The 22,836-nt window shown below is 52.4% G+C and overlaps 2 protein-coding genes across 2 annotated transcripts; both read right to left on the minus strand.

The window, feature by feature from the left end:
* Positions 1 to 327: 327 nt before the first annotated feature.
* SOST (sclerostin) lies at positions 328 to 3,676 on the minus strand. Its single transcript, XM_059908271.1, has 2 exons — positions 3,460 to 3,676; positions 328 to 749 (listed from the first exon to the last, which is right to left on the minus strand). The coding sequence occupies exons 1-2, from the start codon at positions 3,674 to 3,676 to the stop codon at positions 328 to 330; spliced, it is 639 nt and encodes a 212-aa protein (XP_059764254.1).
* A 5,289-nt stretch (positions 3,677 to 8,965) lies between these two features.
* Positions 8,966 to 21,366, minus strand: DUSP3 (dual specificity phosphatase 3). Its single transcript, XM_059907588.1, has 3 exons — positions 21,171 to 21,366; positions 18,034 to 18,260; positions 8,966 to 12,699 (listed from the first exon to the last, which is right to left on the minus strand). The coding sequence occupies exons 1-3, from the start codon at positions 21,293 to 21,295 to the stop codon at positions 12,494 to 12,496; spliced, it is 558 nt and encodes a 185-aa protein (XP_059763571.1). The 5' UTR covers positions 21,296 to 21,366; the 3' UTR covers positions 8,966 to 12,493.
* Between the last annotated feature and the right edge of the window lie 1,470 nt (positions 21,367 to 22,836).

Genomic DNA, 22,836 nt, shown 5'->3' on the forward strand with positions numbered 1-22,836 from the left:
AGTGAAATGCTTCCTTTTCTGCCTCCTCTGAAGTGGGACCAGCAAAGGTAGGCGGCCCGGAGGGCGGGGTTGCGTGGCTCAGTGTCTGTGACTCTCAGCTCCCTCCCCTGCCCCTGGGGACCCCCTCGGCAGGCGGGGGGGTGGGGGGCTTTGCTGACACCCGGATCCCCAGGGCCTGCAGCCGGGAAGGTTTCAGCCCCCGGCCCTGGGTTGCAGGTATTTAAAGTGAAACACAAACGATGAAACCGCGCGCGCAAGGGGCGGAAACCTGGGGCGCCTGGGTCGGGGGCGCCCGCTGGGGGCGCGGCGCGGCGCGGCGGGCGGGCTCTAATAGGCGTTCTCCAGCTCGGCCCGGTTGGCTTTGGCGCCCCCGGCGCGGGGCCGCGGCTTCCGGCCCTTCTGTGGCCGGGCGGCCTCCGGCCCGAAGTCCTTGAGCTCGGACTGGTTGTGGAAGCGGGTGAGGCGCTTGCATTTGCACGAGGCCACCAGGCGCACCTTGCGCGCGCGCGGTGCCGCGCCGCCCGGACACAGCAGCTGCACCCGCTGCGCGCGGTAGCGGTCGGGGATGCAGCGGAAGTCGGGCCCGCTCGGGCGCCACCACTTGCCGCGGCCGATGGCGTTGGGCAGCAGGCGCGCCGGGCCGCACTGGCCCGAGCACACCAGCTCGGTGACCGGCTTGGCGCTGCGGCACGGCCCGTCCGTCACGTAGCGGGTGAAGTGCAGCTCGCGGCAGCTGTACTCGGAGGCGTCTGCGGAGAGAAGCGCGCGTGAGGGCGACCATCCGTCCCGCCTCCCTCCAAACCACTCCGCCTCTTCCAAACCTGCCTCTCCCCAGACGCTTTTGCCTCTGGGGATCTATTACGGGAAGGGCCCAGGTACTCTGGAGTTGGGGGGAAAGATCTCCGATCCACCCTCTCCCGCTAAAACTTTGGAGCCGAGTGATTGCTTCAGCTCAAATACCAGCTCCATGACTGTGTGACCTTGGACTAGTTACTTAACCTCTCTGTGCTTCCTATCTGTAAAATGGGTTGTCTTGAAGATTCAGTGAGCTAATCCATTACATCTGTAATGCAGGGGACACTGCCTGGAACATACTAAGAGCTGGAAGTGTTGACTGTTATTATGTTATTATTATTCCTCTCCAAGGGGGCCCTCTTTGCCAGACTTAAGTCACATCTGTGCCACAGGGCCCCTGGCCTCAGTAGGGTAGGTATTAGCCACATTCTCTGAATGGCTCTGGCTTCTCCCAAATTCCTTTTCCAGCCGGTTGGGAGGGGAGACCGGGGGTCGGGGGATGGAAAAAGTTGTAGGGGTTAATTGAAGATAATAAATCAGGGCAGCTACTGAGAAGAAGGATGGAAGGGGAGGTGGAGAGGAGACTGAAGTCATTAGACTTGAAAGGAGCCAATGGCAGCATGTCCAACCCCCTCATTATCACTGTGGACACTGAGGTCCAGAGAGGGAAAAGCTCTTTCCGGATAGGCAGAGCCGGTCTCCTGAGTCTGCTCCTCTGGGGTCCCAGAGCTTCTCACCTCCCACAGGGGTGGAAGCGGTGTGCCCGAGCACCGAGGGATGCTGGGTGGGGGGAAAAGGGCTGCTTTTTACTAATTTTACTATGGTTACTTCCCTACCAGAGGGAGACCAAGCTCTGACTGAAAACCTACAGCTTTGGCCGCCACAAACATTTATTAAGCATGTGCTGTGTACCAGGCACCATGCTGGGCGAATCTCTTCTGTGACATTTGATGGACACCCAGTGGTGGCACAGGCTTGCTCCCTGGGCAGAGAAAGTTTGGCCTCTAAGGCCTGGCTTTGTCCCCGAAGGCACCTTGGTCATGTCTCCTAGTGTGGGCTTAGATGGGTGGGAGCTTTTTTAAACAGCTTGTCCTCATGTGAGCACTTGTCCATCCCCAAGCGTCTCATAGGGACAGTTCCAATGTGACACAAAGGGATGAAAAATAGTCCTAAGTCCAAAACCAGAGAGGAGGCAAAGAAGGCCAACCCCCCTCCACCGCCGCCCCCGTGAGAACAGGCACAGCAGGGGAGATGTCGGGGTTCCCTCTCTCCCATGGCTGGCCTCCTGGTTTCCGGGTTGGTTTGGCATCCTCACCTCTGCTCCCAAGCCCCAGGGGTGGTGTGTGGGCATGGCCTGTTTGCCCAGGGAAGGAGGCTTTGGGGCTTTCCAAGAATAGTACCCCTAGGTTAGGCGCTTCCTCTGCAAAGGGCGACTTTGTTTTGAGCACGTGGCTTCCTCCGGGCCTGTAGCTCTCATGGGAGCCCAGGGAGGACGTCTTGTGCTTGGGTCCCCTACAGTCCATTGCTTGAGCTTAGTTGACCTTCCCTGGGCAGGAGCAGGGGAGAGGCCTCCTTGGGTGGTGCCCTTTGCAGACCGCCATTCCCAGCTGGTTGTGAGGCAGGGCAGGATGGGATGCAGGGGCCCGGGCAGTGGACTCCTCTCCCACCTGGACCATAGCCAGAGGGCCTCACTCTGAAGCGTCATTCCAGCCCCCGCCCCCAGCCATTCCTGCCAGCTGCAGAGCCAGCTGTGCACACTGCCCCCCAGGCTTCTATGTGCAGACGTGACCAGGAACCCAGGTGTGCCCTCCACTGGGGCCACTGCCTTTCCGCTAGGGTCAGGGTCCCTCCCAGGAGGGAGGCAAGTCAGGGTCTGGGGTGGGGATTCAGGACAGATGCTGCCACCTGTGTCCACGCCCTGCACAGAGGATGCTGTCTCCCCTCCAGGGCCTGGACCCAGTTACCACCCAGGTCAGAAGCTAAAACTGTGCCTGCAGCTCCCATTCCCTCAAGTGCCAGCTCACTGGGTAGACCATGGGTGGTGGGAGCTGAAGGGGTGCCTCTTTGGTGTCCTTTCCCACTGCTTTGCAGGGATTTGCTCTGGCTTTCGGCCTCCGATGCCCCCCACACAGTCCCCCACCAGGGCTGTCTTGTAATTGGATCAAACTGGCTTCAAATCTCAGCTCTCTACTCACTAACAAGCTACTAGTTCGCTGAAGCCTCCGTTTCTTCACCTTCAACTTGGGAGCTCCCCAGGGTATGGCTCAGGCACAGCCCATGTAGTATCTGCATCCAGCAGGTGCTCATAGATGATGTGAGGCCCCCTTGCCTTATTTCCTCCCCAGTGGTGTCAGCAGCTGGACCCTGCTCCTCTCTTCTCAGGAGGGGATTCTTTGAAATCTCCTTTCCGAGCCCCTGAGGCTGTCCCTCACCAACTCAGCCTCCTTCCTGCTCTGGTCTCTCACTGCCAGCCCCCTACCAGCCCCACGCCCTTGCACTTGAATTCCAGGGCTACGCTGGCATGCCATCCTTACCCTGCCTACAGGCAAGATGGTCCCTCCATTGGTGCTGGCAGCGACTGACAGTCTACCCCAGTCTTCAAAACCTCCCAAAGAGAACCCTCCCAGGACCCTTAGGCTGAAAAGGCTCTCCTCCATCCCATACCTTTGGTCTCAAAGGGGTGGTGGGGAGGCCTCCCTCCGTTTTCTGCCCGGTTCATGGTCTTGTTGTTCAGCTCTGGTGGAGGCTCGGGGTACTCGCCCAGCTCGGGGATGATTTCCGTGGCATCATTCTTGAAGGCCTGCCACCCCTGGCCCTCCACCACGCGGAAGGCTGCGTGTACCAGCAGGCAGACGAGACACAGGGCAAGAGAGAGCTGCATGGTGCCAGCTGGAGGGGGGCACCCGGCCTTCCAGTAGCACAGGCTCTGGTCCCCAGCCCAGACTCGTTTGCCTTTTTAAAGCCCCCTCTGCCTCATGCCAGCCAATGAGGACAGGCTGGGGCAGGGCTGGTCCCATGCTTCCCTCAGCCCAGGGGGAGGGAACGGGGTGTGCTCCGAGCAAGCCCTCCCCAAAGACTCCTCCTTGAGCTCAGAAATCTCCCAAATTGCTGCTGGTTCTCCCAGGTGACCCACAGTGAGGGGGCGTGTGAGGCAAGCCTGCTCTCAGAGCCTCCCGCGTGCAGGCGGCTGCGGTTTTCAGATATCAAAATGAGCTCCAGCTCCTAATCTCTACCTCCCTGGGCCCCTCGGGCTTCCTCGAAACAAACTTTGGACCAACTTAACATAGAAAACAGCAGCTCTGAGTTCTCCACAGGTCTTAGCCCAGCCGATCCCATTTCTCAGGCCAAGTTCATTTGTCACCCCACCAAAATAAAACGGCCCTAGGGGTGTCTATTTGGCCCTCACGGACCCAGGCAGAGGCAGAAGGCTACTTTTTAAGAAATCTCATTGGTCCCAACCCCATGCAGCTCAGCATCAATTATCCTGACCAGGAAAGCCCCTCTTGTCATCCCTCTGGAAGGCAAGAGGGAAAACTGGAGGATCACAGCTAGGGCTTCCACTTGGCAGAGGGGGCAGGGATTCTGGCTTCAAGGCCAGGATGAGAAGTCAACAGGCTCTGGTGATGGAGTCAAGGAGGAAAACTCAGCTCATGCTCCTCGGGGATCCTGTGCTTGGTGACAGGCACTTCTTGGCAGGCTGATGGACCAAAGGCAGTTATTTCCTGGGCCAGGCTGTGGGTAGGAGTAGAGAGCACAAAACCCCTTTTCTTAGCAAAAGTGAAAGCCAGCATTTTTAGTGCTGATATTTTTTTTTTTCTTGTCTCCCAGCCCATTACATTTTTCAAAACCAGCTTTGAGTCCTATATGGAAAACCTTATTGGTGCATAGCACGGGTGCATTCTGTGAAGCCATCCCAGGTCCAGCTAGCCACAGAGAACCCAAAAGGAATTGCTACCTTGGCCCCAGAGAAGAAAGAGGGGCCCGGGGGAGGAATGTTCACACCTGAGATGCAGGACAAGGAAAGAGGGCCAGCGGAAGCTTTCATTGCAGACAGATTGTTTGAGGAGGCGCACCCACTCCTGGCCCTGAAGGAGGCTGGGAAGCGGGCTGTGGCCCAGGTCCCTTGGTATTTTCAGTGGGCAATGAATCAGTGCACCCCACCTGCAGAGCCTCTGCAAAGCCTCTGCCACCTGCCTCGACTTGTAAGTCTCCGTGTCCATCTGCGGCCTTCTGTCCCTCCTTTCCATCATCCATCACTCGACACATGAATGCAGCTGCTCTGACAGTTTTACAAGCCAGACAGAAGCCCCTGCAGGAAGGGCCCTCTCTGATACCTGCTTCCTAAGTCAGTTTCCTTCAGGGCAGACGAAAACAGCTGTGGCCATTGTTGCGGGTGATCTATCTCTCCCAACAGAGCTGGTGATGTTGTGAGAAGGGGGCCCTCCGAACCCTCTCCCTTTGTCTGTGACCCTCCAGCCTCCTATCCCCTTCCTCTGGAATGTGGACCGTTAACCCCATTGTGGCTGGACAACTGCCTTCTTGCCCTGGATTTCGGAGAGGGCAGTTCTGATGTCTGGATTCCTTGAGCTGGCGGGACTGATGCTGGAGCCCCACCTGCTGTTGGGATCTGCAGCTCATCCACAGGAAGCGGAGACCGTGGGGACCATCCTTGGAATACTTCTGCCACCTGCTGGAGGCGGAAGGAGGAGCCAACGATCAGAGGATGGCAAAGCTCAGGATTTCATTTCATTTTATTGTTATCATTTTATTTGAAACTGAAGTAATGTTTAAAGAGAGAGCAAGAGGTAGAGCGAAGAAGAAGGAGAAGGAGGAGGAGAAGGAAAAGAAGGATCCAGTGGACTTGAACTTCTAAATTATCTCCATCCTTTTGAATTAACTCTCTGCCAAGGTATAGCCATGCTTTTCACAAAATGGCTCAGAGAGAACCTGCTGTGATGCCATCTGCTTTTTCACGTAACACTAATTCAGTTTTATATTTATTCAGTCCACAAACTTGTCATTGTTCAGAGCTAGACAACACTTCCCAGGGTTAAACCCTCAGGGCTTTAGCTGACTTCTGTTGTGGGTAGTTTAGGTTATTTCCGATGCTCCTCTATCCTCAGTAGGGATGCTATGAACATCCTTGGACAGAGTCATTTTTTTGAATTAAACTTTTTATTTTGGGGTCATTGTAAATTCACATGCACTTGTAAGAATTAATACAGAGAAAATTCCCTGTTCCCTTTGCCCAGTTTCTCTCAATGGTAACATCTTGCAAAAACCAGGATACTAACATTGATACACTCCACCAGTCTTATTCAGATTTCCCCAGTGTTATTTGTACGTGTGTGTGTGTGTGCATGTGTGTGTGTTTCTATGCAACTTTATCACGTGTTGGTTCAAGTAACCACCATCACAGTCAAGACAAAGAACAACTCTGATCTCATTGCCCTTTTATAAGCATACCCTTCCCCTTCACTCCTAACCTATGGTACCACTAATCTGTTCTCTATTTCTACAGTTCTGTCACTTCAAATAAATATGTTATATAAATGGAATCAGTCATGATGTAACCTTTTAGGACTGGCTTTTTTCACTCAGCATCATTCCCTGGAGATTCATTTGAGTTGTTGCATGTATCAGCAATTTTTTCCTTTGTATTGCTGAGTAGTATTCCACGAAGTATTTTATTTTAACTGTAGGGTTATTTCAGAAGTGAATTCTGGGTCTGAGAGGATAAACAGTCCCCAGGCCCATGAGCAACATACAAGTGGGCATGTGCCTTAGTTTGCTAGGGCTGCTGAAACAAAGTACCACAGATTGGGTAGCTTAAACAACAGAAATTTATTGTCTCATAGTTCCTGGAGGCTGAAGTCTGAGATCAAAGTGTTGGCAGGGTTGGTTCCTTCTGAGGGCTGCGAGGAAGAGTGTTCCGTGCCGCTCCCCTAGCTTCTGGGGGCTTGCTGGCAATCTTCGGCATTCCTTGGTTTGCAGAAGCTTCCCCCCCGCCCCGATCTCTACCTTCATCTTCACATGGTGTCCTCCCTGTGTGCACGTCTGTGTCCTAATTCCGCCTTCTTATGAGGACATCAGTCATATTGGATTAGCGCCCACACTCATGACCTCATCTCAACTAATTACATCTGCAACGACCCTACTTCCAAATAAGGTCACGTTCTGAAGTCCTTGGATTCAACATATGAATTTTGGAGGAACACAGTTCAATCCGTAACAGCATGTTTCTCCAAAAGGCTGCCAACCCTGGGTTTGGGCTGTTAAATTTTTTTTAATTGAATTTATTTATATATTTGGCCATACCACGTGGCATGCGGAATCTTAGTTCCCCGACCAGGGATCAAACCCAGGCCCTCTGCAGTGGAAGTGTGGAGTCTTAACCACTGGACCGCCAGGGAAGTCCCTTAAATTGAATTTATTTATTTATTTTTTAAAAAAATTTATTTATTTGGTTGCACCGGGTCTTAGTTGCGGCAGGCAGGCTCCTTAGTTGTGGCTCCAGGGCTCCTTACTTGCAGCTCGCCAGCTCCTTAGTTATGGCATGCGAACTCTTAGTTGCAGCCTGCATGTGGGATCCAGTTCCCCGACCAGGGATCGAACCCGGGCCCCCTGCACTGGGAGCGTGGAGTCCTATCCACTGTGGCACCAGGGAAGTCCCCCTATTGAATTTTTTTTTAATAAATTTATTTATTTATTTACTTATGGCTGCGTTGGGTGTTCATTGCTGCGCGCGGGCTTTCTCTAGTTGCAGTGAGCAGGGGCTACTCTTCCTTGTGGTGTGCGGGCTTCTCATTGCGGTGGCTTCTCTTATTGCAGAGCACGTGCTCTAGGCACGTGGGCTTCAGTAGTTGTGGCTCGTGGGCTCAGTAGTTGTGGCTCACGGGCTCTAGAGAGCAGGCTCAGTAGTTGTGGCGCACGGGCTTATACTAAGGACATACTTAGTAGTGGCTTCCTCTGGGGTAGAGGCATTGAAGGTTTGGGGTAGGAGACTCACTTTTTGTTCTAAGCCTTTTGTATTGTTTGAATTTATTACTGTGTATATATACAGTATTGCCTTTTTAATTAAAATGTTTCTTAAGTGTAACTTACACTTAAAAAAACATGTTACCAGTTTTATATATCAGTGCCCTGCCTTAAGATTTTGTGTGAAAATATAAAGATTATGTTGCCAAAGAAGCTTGACAAATGCTGAGCTAGTCTAATTGCCTCCTGCTGCAGATGGGGAGCTGGAGAGCAGAGAGGCTCTTTTTCTGCCCAGGCTCTTTCTGTCTGGAGAAAAGGCACCCAATTTTCTCTAAGTTTTTTATTCAGAGGGAAAAAAGGCAATGCTTATCATAAAGGAGCTTACTGCTAAGGGAGGAATTTATAAGACATCTGGAGGGAGGGGATGTTGGGGACTGCCTGCTTGCAGGATGACTCAGATCCTAAAATGCCACCCAGTCATCTTCACGTGAGGTCACCTTGAGACTGTCACCCCTGTCCCCTGCTTTCTTAGGAACATAAATCTTACCTCCCTCATTTGCAGTGGACCCCTCTAATCAAGAATATTCCAGTCAGGACTTCCTTGGTAGCGCAGTGGTTAAGAATCTGCCTGCCAATGCAGGGGACATGGGTTCGAGCCCTGGTCCAGGAAGATCCCACATGCCGTGGTGCAACTAAGCCCGTGCGTCACAACTACTGAGCCTGCCCTCTAGAGCCCGTGAGCCACAACTACTGAGTCCATGTGCCACAACTACTGAAGCCCGCTTGCCTAGAGCCCGTGCCCGACAACAAGAGAAGCCACTGCAGTGAGAAGCCCGCTCACCACAACTAGAGAAAGCCAGCACGCAGCAACGAAGACCCAACGCAGCCAAAAATAAATAAATTAATTAATTAATTTAAAAAAAAAGAATATTCCAGTCAATTACACCACAATAAAGCTGAATTTTTTTTAATTAAATTATTTTTAAAGATTATTCCTAACACAGGACATTTCTGGTACTGGAGAGATGTTCAATAAATATTTACTGAATGAATGTAATCATCATGGAACCTGTAACTAATCAGGAGGGCTAATTTTTAGATGATTACTTTAAAACGTTAGAAAAAGCAAACAAAAGCTAAGCATAAAAGTATAAAAGAAAATCAACTATGATAAGAAGGACAAAAAAGACCATTTCTTTGTAATGTAAGACATTTATTTTGGTTACAGTTTTAGTGTTTTAACACTGATTTGTGATAGACATTAAACTTACTTTTTTTTAAACCAATTTAATATCTTCCCCTTTTCTGTCCAGAAAATTCACACTTTCACAATCAAATTACCCTAAAAGCTGACAGGAGGTAAGTAAAGCTTCCAAACAATCTGCTCTCCCAACCGGAGATGGCCTCTCTTTCCAATCAGGATAAGATCTTGACTTGGAAGGACCATCATTGTTGGCTCTTCAGTGATTTTTGTGCAGGTTTTATGACAGAAAATTTCCTGCGAGAAAAGCTAATATCTTCACATTTTAAGATCAGTGCTTATTTCGATTAAAACATTAGCATCTTATCATTAACTTGTGACACAAAAGGCACCAACATTCCTCTTCCAAACGTCCATCACCACGGGTGGAACACAACGCCACCTGCTGGTCATCATATTGTCACACACCCTATAATTTCCAGATGGCGGTCAATATCAATGCGGATTCTTAAAGAACCCTACGGTGTCAGAGCCAAAACGGACCTTAGAGGTCTTCAAGTTGAGTTCCCTTGCTTAACAGATGGTGATTTCTGCTCTCCAGCTCACTCAGAGTGGCAGGGAAACAGACCAGCCGGCGGAAGGTGTACTGCTTTAGAATTTAGAAGAAAACTGTTTGGTGCTCTCATCTGGCCTAGATAGGGGTTTGCTAGTCAAAGAAAGAGATCAGGTCAGAGGAGGGGGTAGAAGCACCCTGAGTTCCTATTCCATCACTTCCCAGGGGTAGAAAGCTATCCAGAAACAGCTTTCCACTCACAGCTGGGCATGTGTTGGCTCAAACAATAGAATTTGATTTTGAGGAGCTATATCTCGTGAAGTAAGTATGGCGTTTCTGGGACTAAAGACCCAAGTTTCTTGGGTCAGGAAAACCCAAGTTATCAGCAAAAAAAGTAGCCCCAAAGTGAAGGCAGTAATTCTCCCCATGGCCTCTTCTCCGACATACCCCTAACAAAGAGTCCTTCACGAGATCCTGGTCAGCCGGCCTAAGTAGCTGTGGCTGTCCTGTGCAGGGACCACTGCCTGGGCATGGGGCGGGGAGCCAGCCCCAGCTCCTGGGCCTCTTCCGGAAGTGGAGCAGAAAGCTCTGACTTAGGGATGCTACATGTTTCCTAGAAGAAGAGCCACACATTCTGACCCGGTTGGGGACCCACGCTTTTTACTTCCTTGTCCTGGAGCAGAGCCCCACCGCCCCTGACACCACACCTTGAACAGCTGTCCTCTGGCCACAAAACTAACTGGCTCTTGTGCACAACAGCTGGGTCACGGACATGCTCAGGGGCTCATTTCTTGAGGAGGAGTGTAGTATGAGAGAAAGAATTCAGCTTCAGAGAGCAGCCAACCTGAAATCTCGCCTCAGCTCTGCCTTCGAGCTGGGCAGCCCTGAGCGCTACACCCCTACTCACTCTGAACCCCAGTTCCTTTTCTGAAAGGTAACAATACATGAATAAGCCCTACCAAGTTAATAGGTTATTGTGAGGATCAAGATAGGTTAAGCGCGAGAGTTATCCCAGCACTGTGAGGGACATAGTGGAGAGAGGATGGCCGTTTCACTTAGGTGGGTCTATTGGGGCAGCCTCGTAGCTGAAAAAGAAGACAGATTCTAGTTTGTTCGGGGCTGCTGAGGTCACAAAGGGGACATCCAGGCTGCGGAGGTGCTGCTTCTGCCACAACAGAGACAATTACACCTGGGTGTGAAGCCCGAGGCACACCTGCTTCTCCTCAACCTAGCTGGAAGCTTGTGGTCAACTCTGGAAAAGGCACATTGCCCACCTCCATACAGTAATAACGCTGCCTGAATTGAAACTTAAAACTGAATTTTAAATATTCAACAAAAGTCCCTGATATTTCCTTTCAGGTAAGACTCCTTTGCAGATCCTTGCAAGTGATCCTACCACCAAGTCAGGCTTCTGGGAGCTTGAAACACCCACCAGAACAACACCCTGCATATATTTGGTGCTCAAAAAAAAAAAAAAGTAATTCCACAAACTTTTATCAGACATCTACGTGCCAAGCGCTGGGGGCAGAGCTGAGGACCACCTCTCTGCCATTAGGGAACCTGAAGATGACAGCCCTGCATCACCTGCCCTGATGACAATCATGTCAAGTGCTAACAAGACTGTGTTCAAAACAAAACTCCTATATTCTGACAAATGTGCGCACACGCACACGTGTGAGTGTGAGTGCTTGTGCGTTCCAACATCATCCTAAAAAAGTCCTTACAAAGGCTGTTTCTTCTTGTTTGCTCTACCACCAGTAAAGGCTCCATTTGGACGTTCCGCCATGTTTCCTTTCTGCCTGGCTGAGTCATTTTTGCTGCCAAGGCTCCTGGACCTTTTCTGGCAGCAGAGAGCTGTAAGAACTACCTGGGAGTGGGCAGGATGTGAGCCTGGGCCCGTTCATCCCCTTGCTTGTCCAGCCACTGGCTGTGTTGCTCTCTCTCTCTATCACACACACACACACAGATACGCACACGTGCGCACGTGCACACACGTGCTATAATTGGCCAACTTCCTCCTCCTGTTCTTGGAATAGTAACCGAGACAAAAAACAGTGAGCACGAGTGTCTTGGGCTCGCCAACACTATAATTCAGGACAAAACCCTTGTAATTCTCCAAATGGTGGGGTTTTTAAATAGGCTGGACTTCAACACCCTGTTTTCTAAAACAGAAAAATAAAACCCTGCCCAAGGCATCGCTCTTCTAACCGACCAAGTGACCTCTGAAAGCCGGCTACCCCAAAGAGGTGGATTCTGAACTCAAGTCTTCCAAGGAGTCACATTTTTTAAACAATTAATTTAGGAGAGTCCTCCAGGGGCATGTATTTGCCCACTCAAAGGCCTCTTTGTTTCGGTATCTTTAATCCTAAGATTAAATCATTAAAATGCAGTCTCTTCATGGGAATTTCCACCCACGGACAACTGACCCTGAGCCAGCTTCAGACCTCACTACGTGCCTCTGCCTACGAGCAGGGTGTGGACAGCTGTGAGGGGACAGGGGAGGCAGACACGGTGGGGGGAGAGGGGCCCGCGTTTGCATAGTTCCTTTACAGGGCGGGGGTCCCCACTCAGGAGAGGGCCCAGGGGCGGGAGGCGGGGGGGCGGGGAGGGGCTCCTGTGAGCGTCTCAGGCCTTACACTTCCACACACCTCTTGCCCTGGGCCATCCAGGAGAAGCACGCCCATCACAGGCCTGCCCCCCCGCTGCGCCCCCTCCTCAGGGTGAGGACATCATAAACTGCAGGCACAGGACACACCAGGGAGCAGGAATGCCCTCCTCAGCAAGCTTCTTTATATGCTCCCCAGGGGGAAAGTGGCCCAGGGCTGTGTTGGGACAGACTTGTGGGCAAGTGCCTGGTGATGCTGGGAGCAGGGTACAGTGTGTTTCCTAAACATGGCAGCTTGGGACACCATCACCAGGGCGCCCCCCCTCCATCCGACCTCTAGAGAAGAGGCAGTGAGGGCGCCCTAGAGTTTCAATTTCCCCTCCTTGACGAGTCTATCATTGAGCTGGCAGAGCTGGGCCAGGAAACCATCGTTGGGGCCGATCTCACGGTTCTGCCTGACGATGCTCAGGGCAGACTTGACATCCATCTTCTGACGCATCATGAGATACGCGATGACGAGAGTCGGGGAGCGGCTGTAGCCCTCACGGCAGTGGACGAGCACTCGGCCTGTGAAAGATGGGGACACAGTGAGCTGGGGCCGTCCCGTCACACCTCGACTCCAGTCAAAACCCTTCCAGGAAATGCAAATGAAAATTATAATGCAAGGCCATTGTGTGCCCACCAGAATGGCTAAGATGAAAAAGATAAATACAAAACACACAGCATTGGTGAGGATGTAGAGCAGCTAGGACTTTGATCTGTGGCTGGGGGACGGGGTGTAAACCGGCGCACAGCTTCGGAAAGCCGTGTGGCAGGATCTACTCAAGCTGAACACATGTGTTCCCCAGGGCCTGGCAGTTCCATCCCAGACCCATGGCCGGCAGGAATGCACGCACACGTCTGCTAAAAGACTGCAGGCAGCACTGTTCACGAAAGCCCCAAGATGGAAACTCCCAAAGGCCCGTCAACAGCAGAGTAGATAAATACTAAGTATGAGCAATCTCCAACTTCTCAGAAACAACATGGAGGAAACACACAAACAGGATGTGTATGATCCCACAGGGTAGAAGAGCCAGGGGACTCCCCTGGTGGTCCAGTGGTTAGGACTCTGCGCTGCCACTGCAGGGGAACTAAGATCCCGCGTGCTGCAAAGTGTGGTCAAGAACAAAAACAAAACTTTAACAACAAAAAAAAAGAGACAGCAAAACTGAACTATGCTGTTAGAAGTCTGGATACTGGTATGCGAGGCGGGGGATGTGACACTGGGAGGGAATACGTAGGGGGGTTTCTGGGGTGCTGGTCATGCTTTGTTTCTTGATCTGGGGGCTGGTACATGGGTGTGTGCAGTGCACTGATACACTGTGATATGGGTACTTCTCTATGTGAATCTTCTATTTCAAGCAAAAGCAAAATATGACAATCACCCAAATGTCCACCAACAGGTAAATGGATAAACAAACTGTGGTATGTCCATCCAACAGAAGACTACTCAGCGTTAAAAGGGCATTCCTGATACGTGCAACAGCGCGGAAGAAACTCACAATAATTATGCTGAGTGAAAGAGGCCAGACCAAAAATGCGGACATACCGTGCAACTTCATTTATATGAAAGTCTACAAAATGTACACTAATGTCTAGTGATAGAACGCAGATCAGTGGTTGCTTAGGAACAGAGGGAAGAGAGGGGCAGAAGGGAGAGGTCACAAAGGGACATGAGGGAAATCTGCGGGGTGATGGATAAGCTCATGATCTTGGTTGTGGTCATGGCTTCACAGATGTATACGTATGTCAAAACTTACCAAACTCAACTATGTGTAGTTTACTGAATGTCAATTATGCTGCAACAAAGCCATTTAAAAAATAAAAGGTACATGCATGTCAAATAAAAACACAAGAAATCAAAACAAACACACAAACAAAAACACCCTCTCGTGGTCCCCCAAATGTCCCACGAGGCTCAACTAAATCTGCCCTGCCATCCGCCACTGACGTAATCCCCTCCTCCCTCTCCTCCCTCCCTCCAGCCGGCTGGCAACACCAGCCCACTCCCCATACTCCTTCATCCCTTTCTCCCTGCTTTGGTCCCCCCACCCCCTGACGGGCCACATATCTTTTTCACTTGTTTGCTGTCATCTTCCCCCAAAACATAAGCTCCACGAGGGCAGGGATGTCCATCTGTTTTGCTCCCTGCTGTATCCCCAGCATTGGGTGAAGGAAGGAAGGGATGGTCAGGAGAGGTCAGAGGCATTGTCAACAAGGTTCTTCTAGCCTGAGCTACAAGCCTCAGTTCAGGTCCTTGTCATCTCCCACTCTGCCCCCTCACCTCCAAACGGAGCTCTCGCTCTATCTTCACCACCACCAACCCACACTCCAGCTGGAGGGAGCTTTCTAAAATATAAATGTGACCTGCCACCATTAGCCGGGTAGTCTAGTCCCCAAGGTGTGACTTACCAGGCCAACCGCCCACGGCCCCGACACCTTTCCAGGCTTTTTCTCACCTCTGTGCCTTTCCACGTGTTGTTCCGCCTACCTGGAACATCCTCTCCCTCTTGGCTACTTGGCAAACTCCTGCTCATACCTTAAGACCCCAGCTCAAGTATTTCCTTTGTCAGCATCGGGACTTAGAACCCAAATCTTTGAAGTCATGTGAATCTGGGTTTAAATTTTAACTTGCTCGTTGTGATGGTTAAACTTGTCAGCTTGGCTTGTCTATGATGCCCAGTTGCTTGGTGAAACACTAGTCTCGAAGAGATTTTGTAGATGTAATGAATACCTCCCATCAGTTGACTTTAAATAAAGGAGATCACCCTTGATAAGGTGGGTGGGCCTCATCCAATCAGTTAAAGATCTTAAGAGCAAAAAACTGAGGCTTCCTGGAGAAGGAATTCTACCTCCAGAAGTCCTGCCCGAGTTTCCAGCTGCCAGTCTGCCCGACAGATTTCAGATTTGCCAGCCCCTATGATTACGTGAGCCAATTCTCTGAAATAAATAATAGCTATATTCTATTGGTTCTGTTTTTCTGGAGAACCCTGGCCAATACACTGGTTATTACTCTATGACCCACCTAAGCCCACTGTGCCTCAGTTTCCTTGTCTGTGCTAATAGTACTCATGGCACAAGGTGGTTGGAAGATTAAAGGAAGCGACACATAAAACCCTTAGGCTAGGGACTTACCTGGGGGCGCAGTGGTTAAGAATCTGCCTGCCAATGCAGGGGACACAGGTTCGATCCCTGGTCCAGGAAGATCCCACATGCCGCGGAGCAACTAAGCCCGAGTGCCACAACTACTGAAGCCTGCGCTCTAGAGCCCATGAGCCACAACTACTGAGCCCGCGTGCCACAGCTACTGAAGCTTGCGCACCTACAGCCCATGCTCCACAACGAGAAGCCACTGCAATGAGAAGCCTGCGCACCGCAACGAAGAGTAGCCCCCACTCGCCACAACTAGAGAAAGCCCGTGCGCAGCAATGAAGACCCAACGCAGCCAAATAAATTAATTTAAAAAAAAAAAGACTTAGGCTAGTGCCTGGCAGATGGGAACATTCAATAAATAAATATTAGCCAACACTACGAGTCCTCTGCTGGCACCTGGTACCTCCTCTTCTACAGCAGCCTGGCTCTGTGTTAGTGTCGGCCACACAAAGACCGACCCTCCTCTGCCAGAGTGTGAGTTCCTTAAGGGTAAGGACTGTGGGGTACTGATTTTAGATGCCCTACAATCTCCAGCATACACTAGGTGCTCAATAAATATTTGCTGACCAGTTGAGTGAATGAATACCCACCAACACCTCTACACGGGCATTATCCTGAAGGAAATCTGCTGGCCCAGAAACAAACAGAGTGTCTTCCGTTCCCATTACCCTATCCCCAAAACATAACCCTATTTTCCCAATGCTGATGAGCAGGAACGGGGAGTCCTCCACTTTCCTGCCCATTCACTCTCTGGCCGGTGGACCCAAAGTATTCAGAGTGGGGCTTTCCCTGCCCCCGCCCTGGCAACAGGACCCTCTGCAGAGCAGCTGCCTCACCACCTGGAACCAGGAACGGACTCAGCATGCCCAGGGCTCATAGAGCCAGTGCGGAAGGGGAGGGTTCAAAGCCCATCCTTCCAGGCCCCGCCCAGATGCCACCTCCTCCACGAAGCCTCCCTTGATCTTCCCAGATGGAAGTGACTGCTTCCTTCTCTGAGCGCCCCTGGCCACTCCCCTACTCTCCCCTCTCCAAAGTGATGGGCCCCCAGCTCCCCCGAGCCCAGCGCAGTGTTGGAGGCCAGCGCATTTCTGTTGACTCACTTGGCCAGTCAATCCTGGAAGCATTTACACTGGGCATTAGAACCCTTGGAATTCCTTTTTGTCACTGGTGCAGTAATCCAGTGTACCTGCTATGGGCCTGATCTACGTCAGGTGCTAGGGAGACCAGACAAGGGACACAGCAGACCCAGCCTGAGGGCAGGCTTCATGGAAGAGAGGACACTATGCCCAGTACTCAAGCACGAGGTGGAGTCTGCCAGAGGACAGGGCAGGGAGAGGCAGAGAGCGCCTTCCAGACTAATGACCCAACCCACGCGGGCTAAGGCAGGAGGTCACACAAAGTCAGGGTATGTTCCTAGTTGTATGGAAAGAGGAAACCATCAGAGGGCTCTAAGTTCCCTGAATGGATGACCAGTCAATACACAGGAAGAGTGAAATCCATCCCCTTAACTGGGCCCCTTGTTCTCGTTTATACAGGAGCTCAGAACAGCAGCAGAAGAGGTGGGTGAGGTGTACAAGGCAGTGGAGGACCACGAAGGGCCTGATGATAAAGTCTGCAGATTCCCCAGGCAATAAAACTTCCCTCCTGGGCCCCAAAACTCTAACCAGCGGCTAGTAAACTCTGTTCCCTAGAAATCATTCCAGTGGGGAGGCTGCTGGGACAAGAAGCATCAGGGTAGCAGAGACAGGCTAGAATCAGGCGAACAGGGCTGATGACGCCTCAGTGGGGGTCACTCCCCCTGGGAAGGTTTGGGGTGGGGAGAAAGGAAGAGGCTGGAGGAAGCGGCAGGAAGGTAAAGGCAGTTGCTGAGAGAAACAAGCTAAAAGCGGAAAGGGCAAGCGGCCCAGCCTGCTCAGCTGCTGTCTATCCTCTGGCCTTCTAGGATTTCTCTCTGGCACACCTCGCCCAACTGCCAGCACCTCAGCAGTTCTGCTTCAGTCTTACCTTATATTTGGGAGTTGCAGCAAGCATTTAAAAACTGGGCCAAAGTTTGCTGACTTTGGGCCTAAGCTAATCATGACTGCCCCCACTCCCCTTGCCAGGTATTCACGTGACCCATCTCTAGCCAGTGAGATGTGAGGGGGACTCCACTGGGGGGTTTCTAGGGAATGTTTCACTCGCTCTTAAGAAAAGAGAGAAACATGAGGAAGACACGGCTGCCTCATCTTTTGCTGCACTTTGTCCTGTTGGGAGGTGGTAACCAGATCTGCCGCAGCCATCTTGGGACCATCATGGGAGTCCCCAACACTAAGGGTGGCAGAAGAGTCCTGAAGCCACCACAGAGCTGCTGAATCGATAAGCCCTGGAGCCCCTTCACCTCAGGATTTCTTATCACGGAAAATAATAGATCTTCATTATTGCAGCTATCTGAATGGGGGGAGGGGCTGGCAACTGATTCTCAGCCAAAGTCAGATCAAACACAAGGACCCCGGGGCTGCCACTGTGTGATGGGTTTGTACATCTTGTGTAATGTGAAGCCACTTGATGGGCAGCCAGGTGAGCAGAGAGAGACCTGAAGCTCTCAGTCATTCAACACAAGAGACAGGAAACAACAGGTTTTCCAAGAAGAGGCCTGTCGTGGGGCCTGTTTTCTAGAGAAAGTCCAGTCAAAGGTGCCTCCCATAGTTTCCTGGGTGGCAGGTCCCTTACCGTTCTTCTGAGCCAGGGCCTGGTCGATGAAGTCCGCCGCCTTTTCAAAGTAGGCGCTGAGGTTGAACTCCTGTGTGTCGTTGGCCTTGATGCCCAGGTAGGTGATGCCAGAGTCCTTGTAGAAGTTGGCACTGGTATTGACGTGCATGAAGGACTTGCCCTCAGCCGCATTCAGGACATGGGTGATGCCCAGTTTCTGCAGCTTAGGGATGTCTTGAGCCACAGACCTGGACAGGAGAAAGCAGCGGGGGGATGATCAACTGACCACCTGGCAGCCCTCGGGGGAGAAAGATGGAGAAGATCCTAAGCCTCTTGGCCCAGCAAGGACCCTCCATGCTCTGGCCCCTGACTACTTCTCCAGCCCCAGCTTATGACCCTCTGCCCTCACTCCAGCCAGATCTAATTACCTGCCCCAAATAGCCTGGGCACTTTCATGCCCATGCTGTTCCCTCTGCCTGGAATGCCCTTCTCCACCATCTTCATGGAAATGTACCCTCTCATTTCTCACCACCCTTGGCAGTATTTCCTGATCTCCCCTCCATTCAGCATTGTGCTCCCTATACTGTGGTGGTGGTATCACCACGGGGCTAAAAATGGGCTCTGGAGCCAGACTGCCCGGGTCTGATTCCAGCCCTGCCACTTACCAGCCAGACAACCTTGAACAAGCCACTAAACCTTTCTGTGCCTCAGTTTCCCTATCTGCAAAATGGGGGTGATAACAGTACCTACCCCTGGGGTTGTTTTGAGTGTCAAATGAGCTGTTCTATAGACAGAACCTGACACCGTGGTCACTGCCACTATCCTAATGAGCTCCTCGAGGGAGGAACCATGCCTACTTCATGTCTGTATGCCCAGCACGTCCTATGGAACCTGGCACACAGTAGGTGCTGAATACGTGGTGAATCAGTGAAGAATGAAATCAGCACATCCCAGGCAGCCTTCTTCCTTGGATTCTAAAGTGCAGCAGCCCCCTCCCATCCCCCAGAGGGATCCTTTCTGCCACAGTCCACTAGCCACGTCTCTGAAGCTCTCTTGGGTGAGTAAGCACTTGGGGAGCAAGTGGCCTCAACAGAACTCTGGGGGTTACAAAACATTCGATCTGAATAGTCAAAGGGCTCCTTTATTTCATCTCACAACAACGTCCCAATTCAAACAGCAGTTTATACTTTACAAAACGCCTTCTCCTGCATGCTCTTGTTTGCCTGTCACAGCAGCCCAGGGAGGAAGGACAGAGCTTAAGCTCTGGCCCGACATGACAGCGGAAGGATGTGCATATGCTCACATGGGCTGCTGCGCAGCAGGGCTGGGAGGAGGCCTCCTTTCTCCTGACGCCAGCCCTGCTGTCTTCCTCCTCACCCTGCCTCTCATGCCCATATCAATTGCACATCTCAAGAGGCAGAAAATGTGGCTCATCCAGGCTCCTCTCTGCCCTGTGAGCCCTGATCAGGAGGCCTGATTTTCTTAAGGCGCTCCCAACTGCAGGGGGGGGCGGGGTGGAATTGGTACTCAGTCCATCCTCCCTGCTGAGCGCCCCCCACACCCTTGGCTATGTCAAGGGCAGATTTACTTGAGGGCAGATTTACTTGTTCACAACCTTAGTTTCCACTCGGGAAGTGGTGACAGCCCAATGTGCCAAGCCGCCCAAGAGAGCAGGTTTCCGAGAAGGCCAGGGCCACTTGTTGCTTGGGTGGCTGGAGAGGGGCTTATCCTCAGAACTTGGCAATTATCGAGGCCTTTGGCTGAGATTCTGGGACCCTGTTTTAGCTATCACGACACTGCACACAATTGTAAAGCAGTGGCTCATTAAAAAGGCACTAAAATAACTAACTTTGAAGAGTCACTATCATTCATTTTCTTTCTCTAAGTCAACATTCAACAACTTTACCATTATCATCGTCATCAATACTGTGAATACGTGTTCAACGTCTGTCACATAGCGATGCTCCAAGTGGTGAATGAGTGATGGATGGATGAGACCAGCCCCCATGAGGCCCAGCCTGCCTTCCAGACCCCCTAGCTCCGTGATGACCCCCATTTCTGTGGCAGTCCTTGACAGACTAAGCATCAGGTCCTAGTCCAGGACCTGGGATACAGACATGAACAAGACATTGACCCTATCCTCACAATCCCTAAAGTGCTCTGGGCCATCATTTCTTCCTGTGTAAAAGGAGAGAACCGGATTAGACATGCAGTCCCTGGGCCCATGGAGCTTAGGGCCTTGGTAACTGGGTGTCAAAAAATCCAACCTGCACCCTCCCAAGGCTGTACAGGCATGGGAATCTATTTTTTTGCATTTGGCTGGTATTTCAGCACCTCTCTGAATGGTTAACACTGGTTTTCTCCTGCTGCTGAGAAATTCTTACTGGTAGTTTGACTATGAGAAAATGAGAAAATCAATTTGGTAAGAACTCCTCAGTGATAAATAATAAATGCATTTCCTGGTGGTGAGAAGGTCGGCAGCCTTTTCTAAGTGATGGCTCAGGTCCTTAGGGGGGGTTTATCATTGGATCGTTCTAGAATTCTAGATAAATCAAACCCTAACTGGAAGGCAGGGAGAGGAGCGAGGAAGCCCGGGCCCAGATCTCCGGACCCCTAGTTTGCGATATTTCAATTCCCACATCTGGGCCTGCCCGGCCGGGAAAGTTCCACGCCCGAATGTGACGTCAGCCCGTTGCCATGGCAGCGAAGGCAGACATTCCGCGGTGACCTCACTGCAGAACCAGGCAGCTGTCACATGACGAGCGGGCCGGAGACCGGCCGGGGGACAGAGGGCCACCTGTTAAGTGAACCTGGTAGCCCCGACACCGCCCAAGGCCGAGCCCCTAGTGGGTTGTGGCTTCGGGCCTGACGCCGGGCTGCCCGAGCTGCGCCCCGGTCTCCGCCACCCTGCGAAGGAAAGGACAGAGCTGGGCCGGGGCGGGGTCCAGCCCCTCCGCCCTAAGCGCGAGGGTGGGCGGTGACTCCAGCCCCCGCCCAGCCCCCGCCCAGCTCCCGCCTTGGCTTCCGGAGGAGCGACCCCGCCCCGACTCCCCCCACCCGCGCCCGCCGACGCCCCCACCCCCAGCCCTCGGGTGGGCGGGGCACCCCGGGGAGGAGGGGCTGTTGGGGTGTCTCGGGGCCCGGGAGCGGCGACTCACGCGTTGCCCACGTAGATCCTGGGGGTGACCTCGTTGCAGGGCTGGCTCGGGAGGCTGTAGCAGCCGCTGCCGTCCGACAGCAGGTCGTTGAGATCCTGCACCGAGAGCTCGAACGGGCCCGACATGGCGGCGGCCGGGCCCTGCACGCCGGGGCAGCAGCAAGCTAAGGGAGAGCGGCCGGGTCAGCTGGGCGGGGGCTCCGGAGCCGGAACCCGCCCCGTCCCGCCCCGGAGGCGGGCCCGCCGGGCGCGGGAAGCAGCGGAGCGCGGGCGGCCAGGCGCGCTCCGCTCCCGGGAAGTATGCGCGCCGCCAGGCGCCAGGCGGACGCGGGGGAAGATCTCTGGGCTTGAGTTAGGGGGCTGAGATGCCGCTACTCCGGAGTTTCGGGGGGGGGGGTCCTCTTCCCACCCCCCGTTAAGGCATGGAAGTGCAGTAACTTCACTGGACTAAATGCAGGGCCCAATAGAAGTTTCTCTTGACCGGGGTACACCCTAGTGTCGCTGAATTTTCTCAGGATTACAGGGACACCCGGATTCCGTTTGTGAGCTCTGCCTGCTGCGGACCAGCAGCGTTGGCATCGCCCGGGAGCTGGTCAGAAATGCAGAATCTCCGCCCCAGCTCAGACCTGCTGAGTGAGAATGTGCATTTTATACGCCCCGCTGGGGATCCCTACGAAGGTTAAAGTTTGAGAAGCCCAACTCTGGGGCACATTTCTTCCAGCCTTCAGTGAGAGTTGGCATCGTGCTTAAAGCTTGGGGTCTATACAAGCAAGCATGGCATTCCGGCCCCGGGCAATGACTTAACCTCTCTGAGCCCGTTTATTGAAAAAAATGAGGGTAATAACAGCACCTAACTCCTAGGGTTGTTTGAAAGATTAACATGCCAGGAAAGCGCCCAGCTCTACATAGTGAGCACTGGATAGGCGTTCTCCCTCTCTTCATCAGCAAACGTGTAGCGCACCCACTAGGTGCTACACCCTGTGCTAGTGTGGACATGAATCCCGCTCCTTTGCAGCCCTTCCTGGAGCAGCTGCCAGCCCACTATGAGCCACACGATGTCAGCAACTCATCATTTACTGAGGTCCAACTGCCAGCAAAAGACCGTCTCTGTTCTCCACTGCCATGAAAATGGCAGATCCCCCCATCTCTCCAAAAAGCACCTGTGGTCCTGGGAATTCAGGAAACCCCACATCCTGAGCCCAGTTCTGCCACTAACTTGTTCTACAGCAGTTTGGCTGTTGCTCTGGACTTCAGTTTCCTCATCTGCAAAATGAAGAAATTGGATCAAATTATCATTAAGGTCTTTTACTTCTGCAAAAAGCTGTAGTCTCACACCTTCAGGGAAACCATTGCAGTGGAGACTAAACTTATAGCTCAAGGTATGTAACCAAGGGTGGATTTCTTCCCACTCCCACCCCGTGCCTTCCCACCCCTCCCAGACACCACACATTTTCCTGCTGCTGTTGGTGGCACCTGCATTCCAGACAGCTGGGAAAGCTTCTGAGCCTCCCCCCTCATCTTGACTGGGTTAGCTCTCAAAAGAGAAGCCCAGGGACAGCCAGGGATGCTCTGGGGCTCCTCCTTCTCCCGGGGGACCTGTCCCTGATGTCATAACTGGGTAACTATGACAGCCTGTCATGGGCACAGCTAAGTACCTCACAGAGGAG

The sequence above is a fragment of the Balaenoptera ricei genome, chromosome 20 (genome assembly GCF_028023285.1).
Source record: "Balaenoptera ricei isolate mBalRic1 chromosome 20, mBalRic1.hap2, whole genome shotgun sequence".
Taxonomy (NCBI): domain Eukaryota; kingdom Metazoa; phylum Chordata; class Mammalia; order Artiodactyla; family Balaenopteridae; genus Balaenoptera; species Balaenoptera ricei.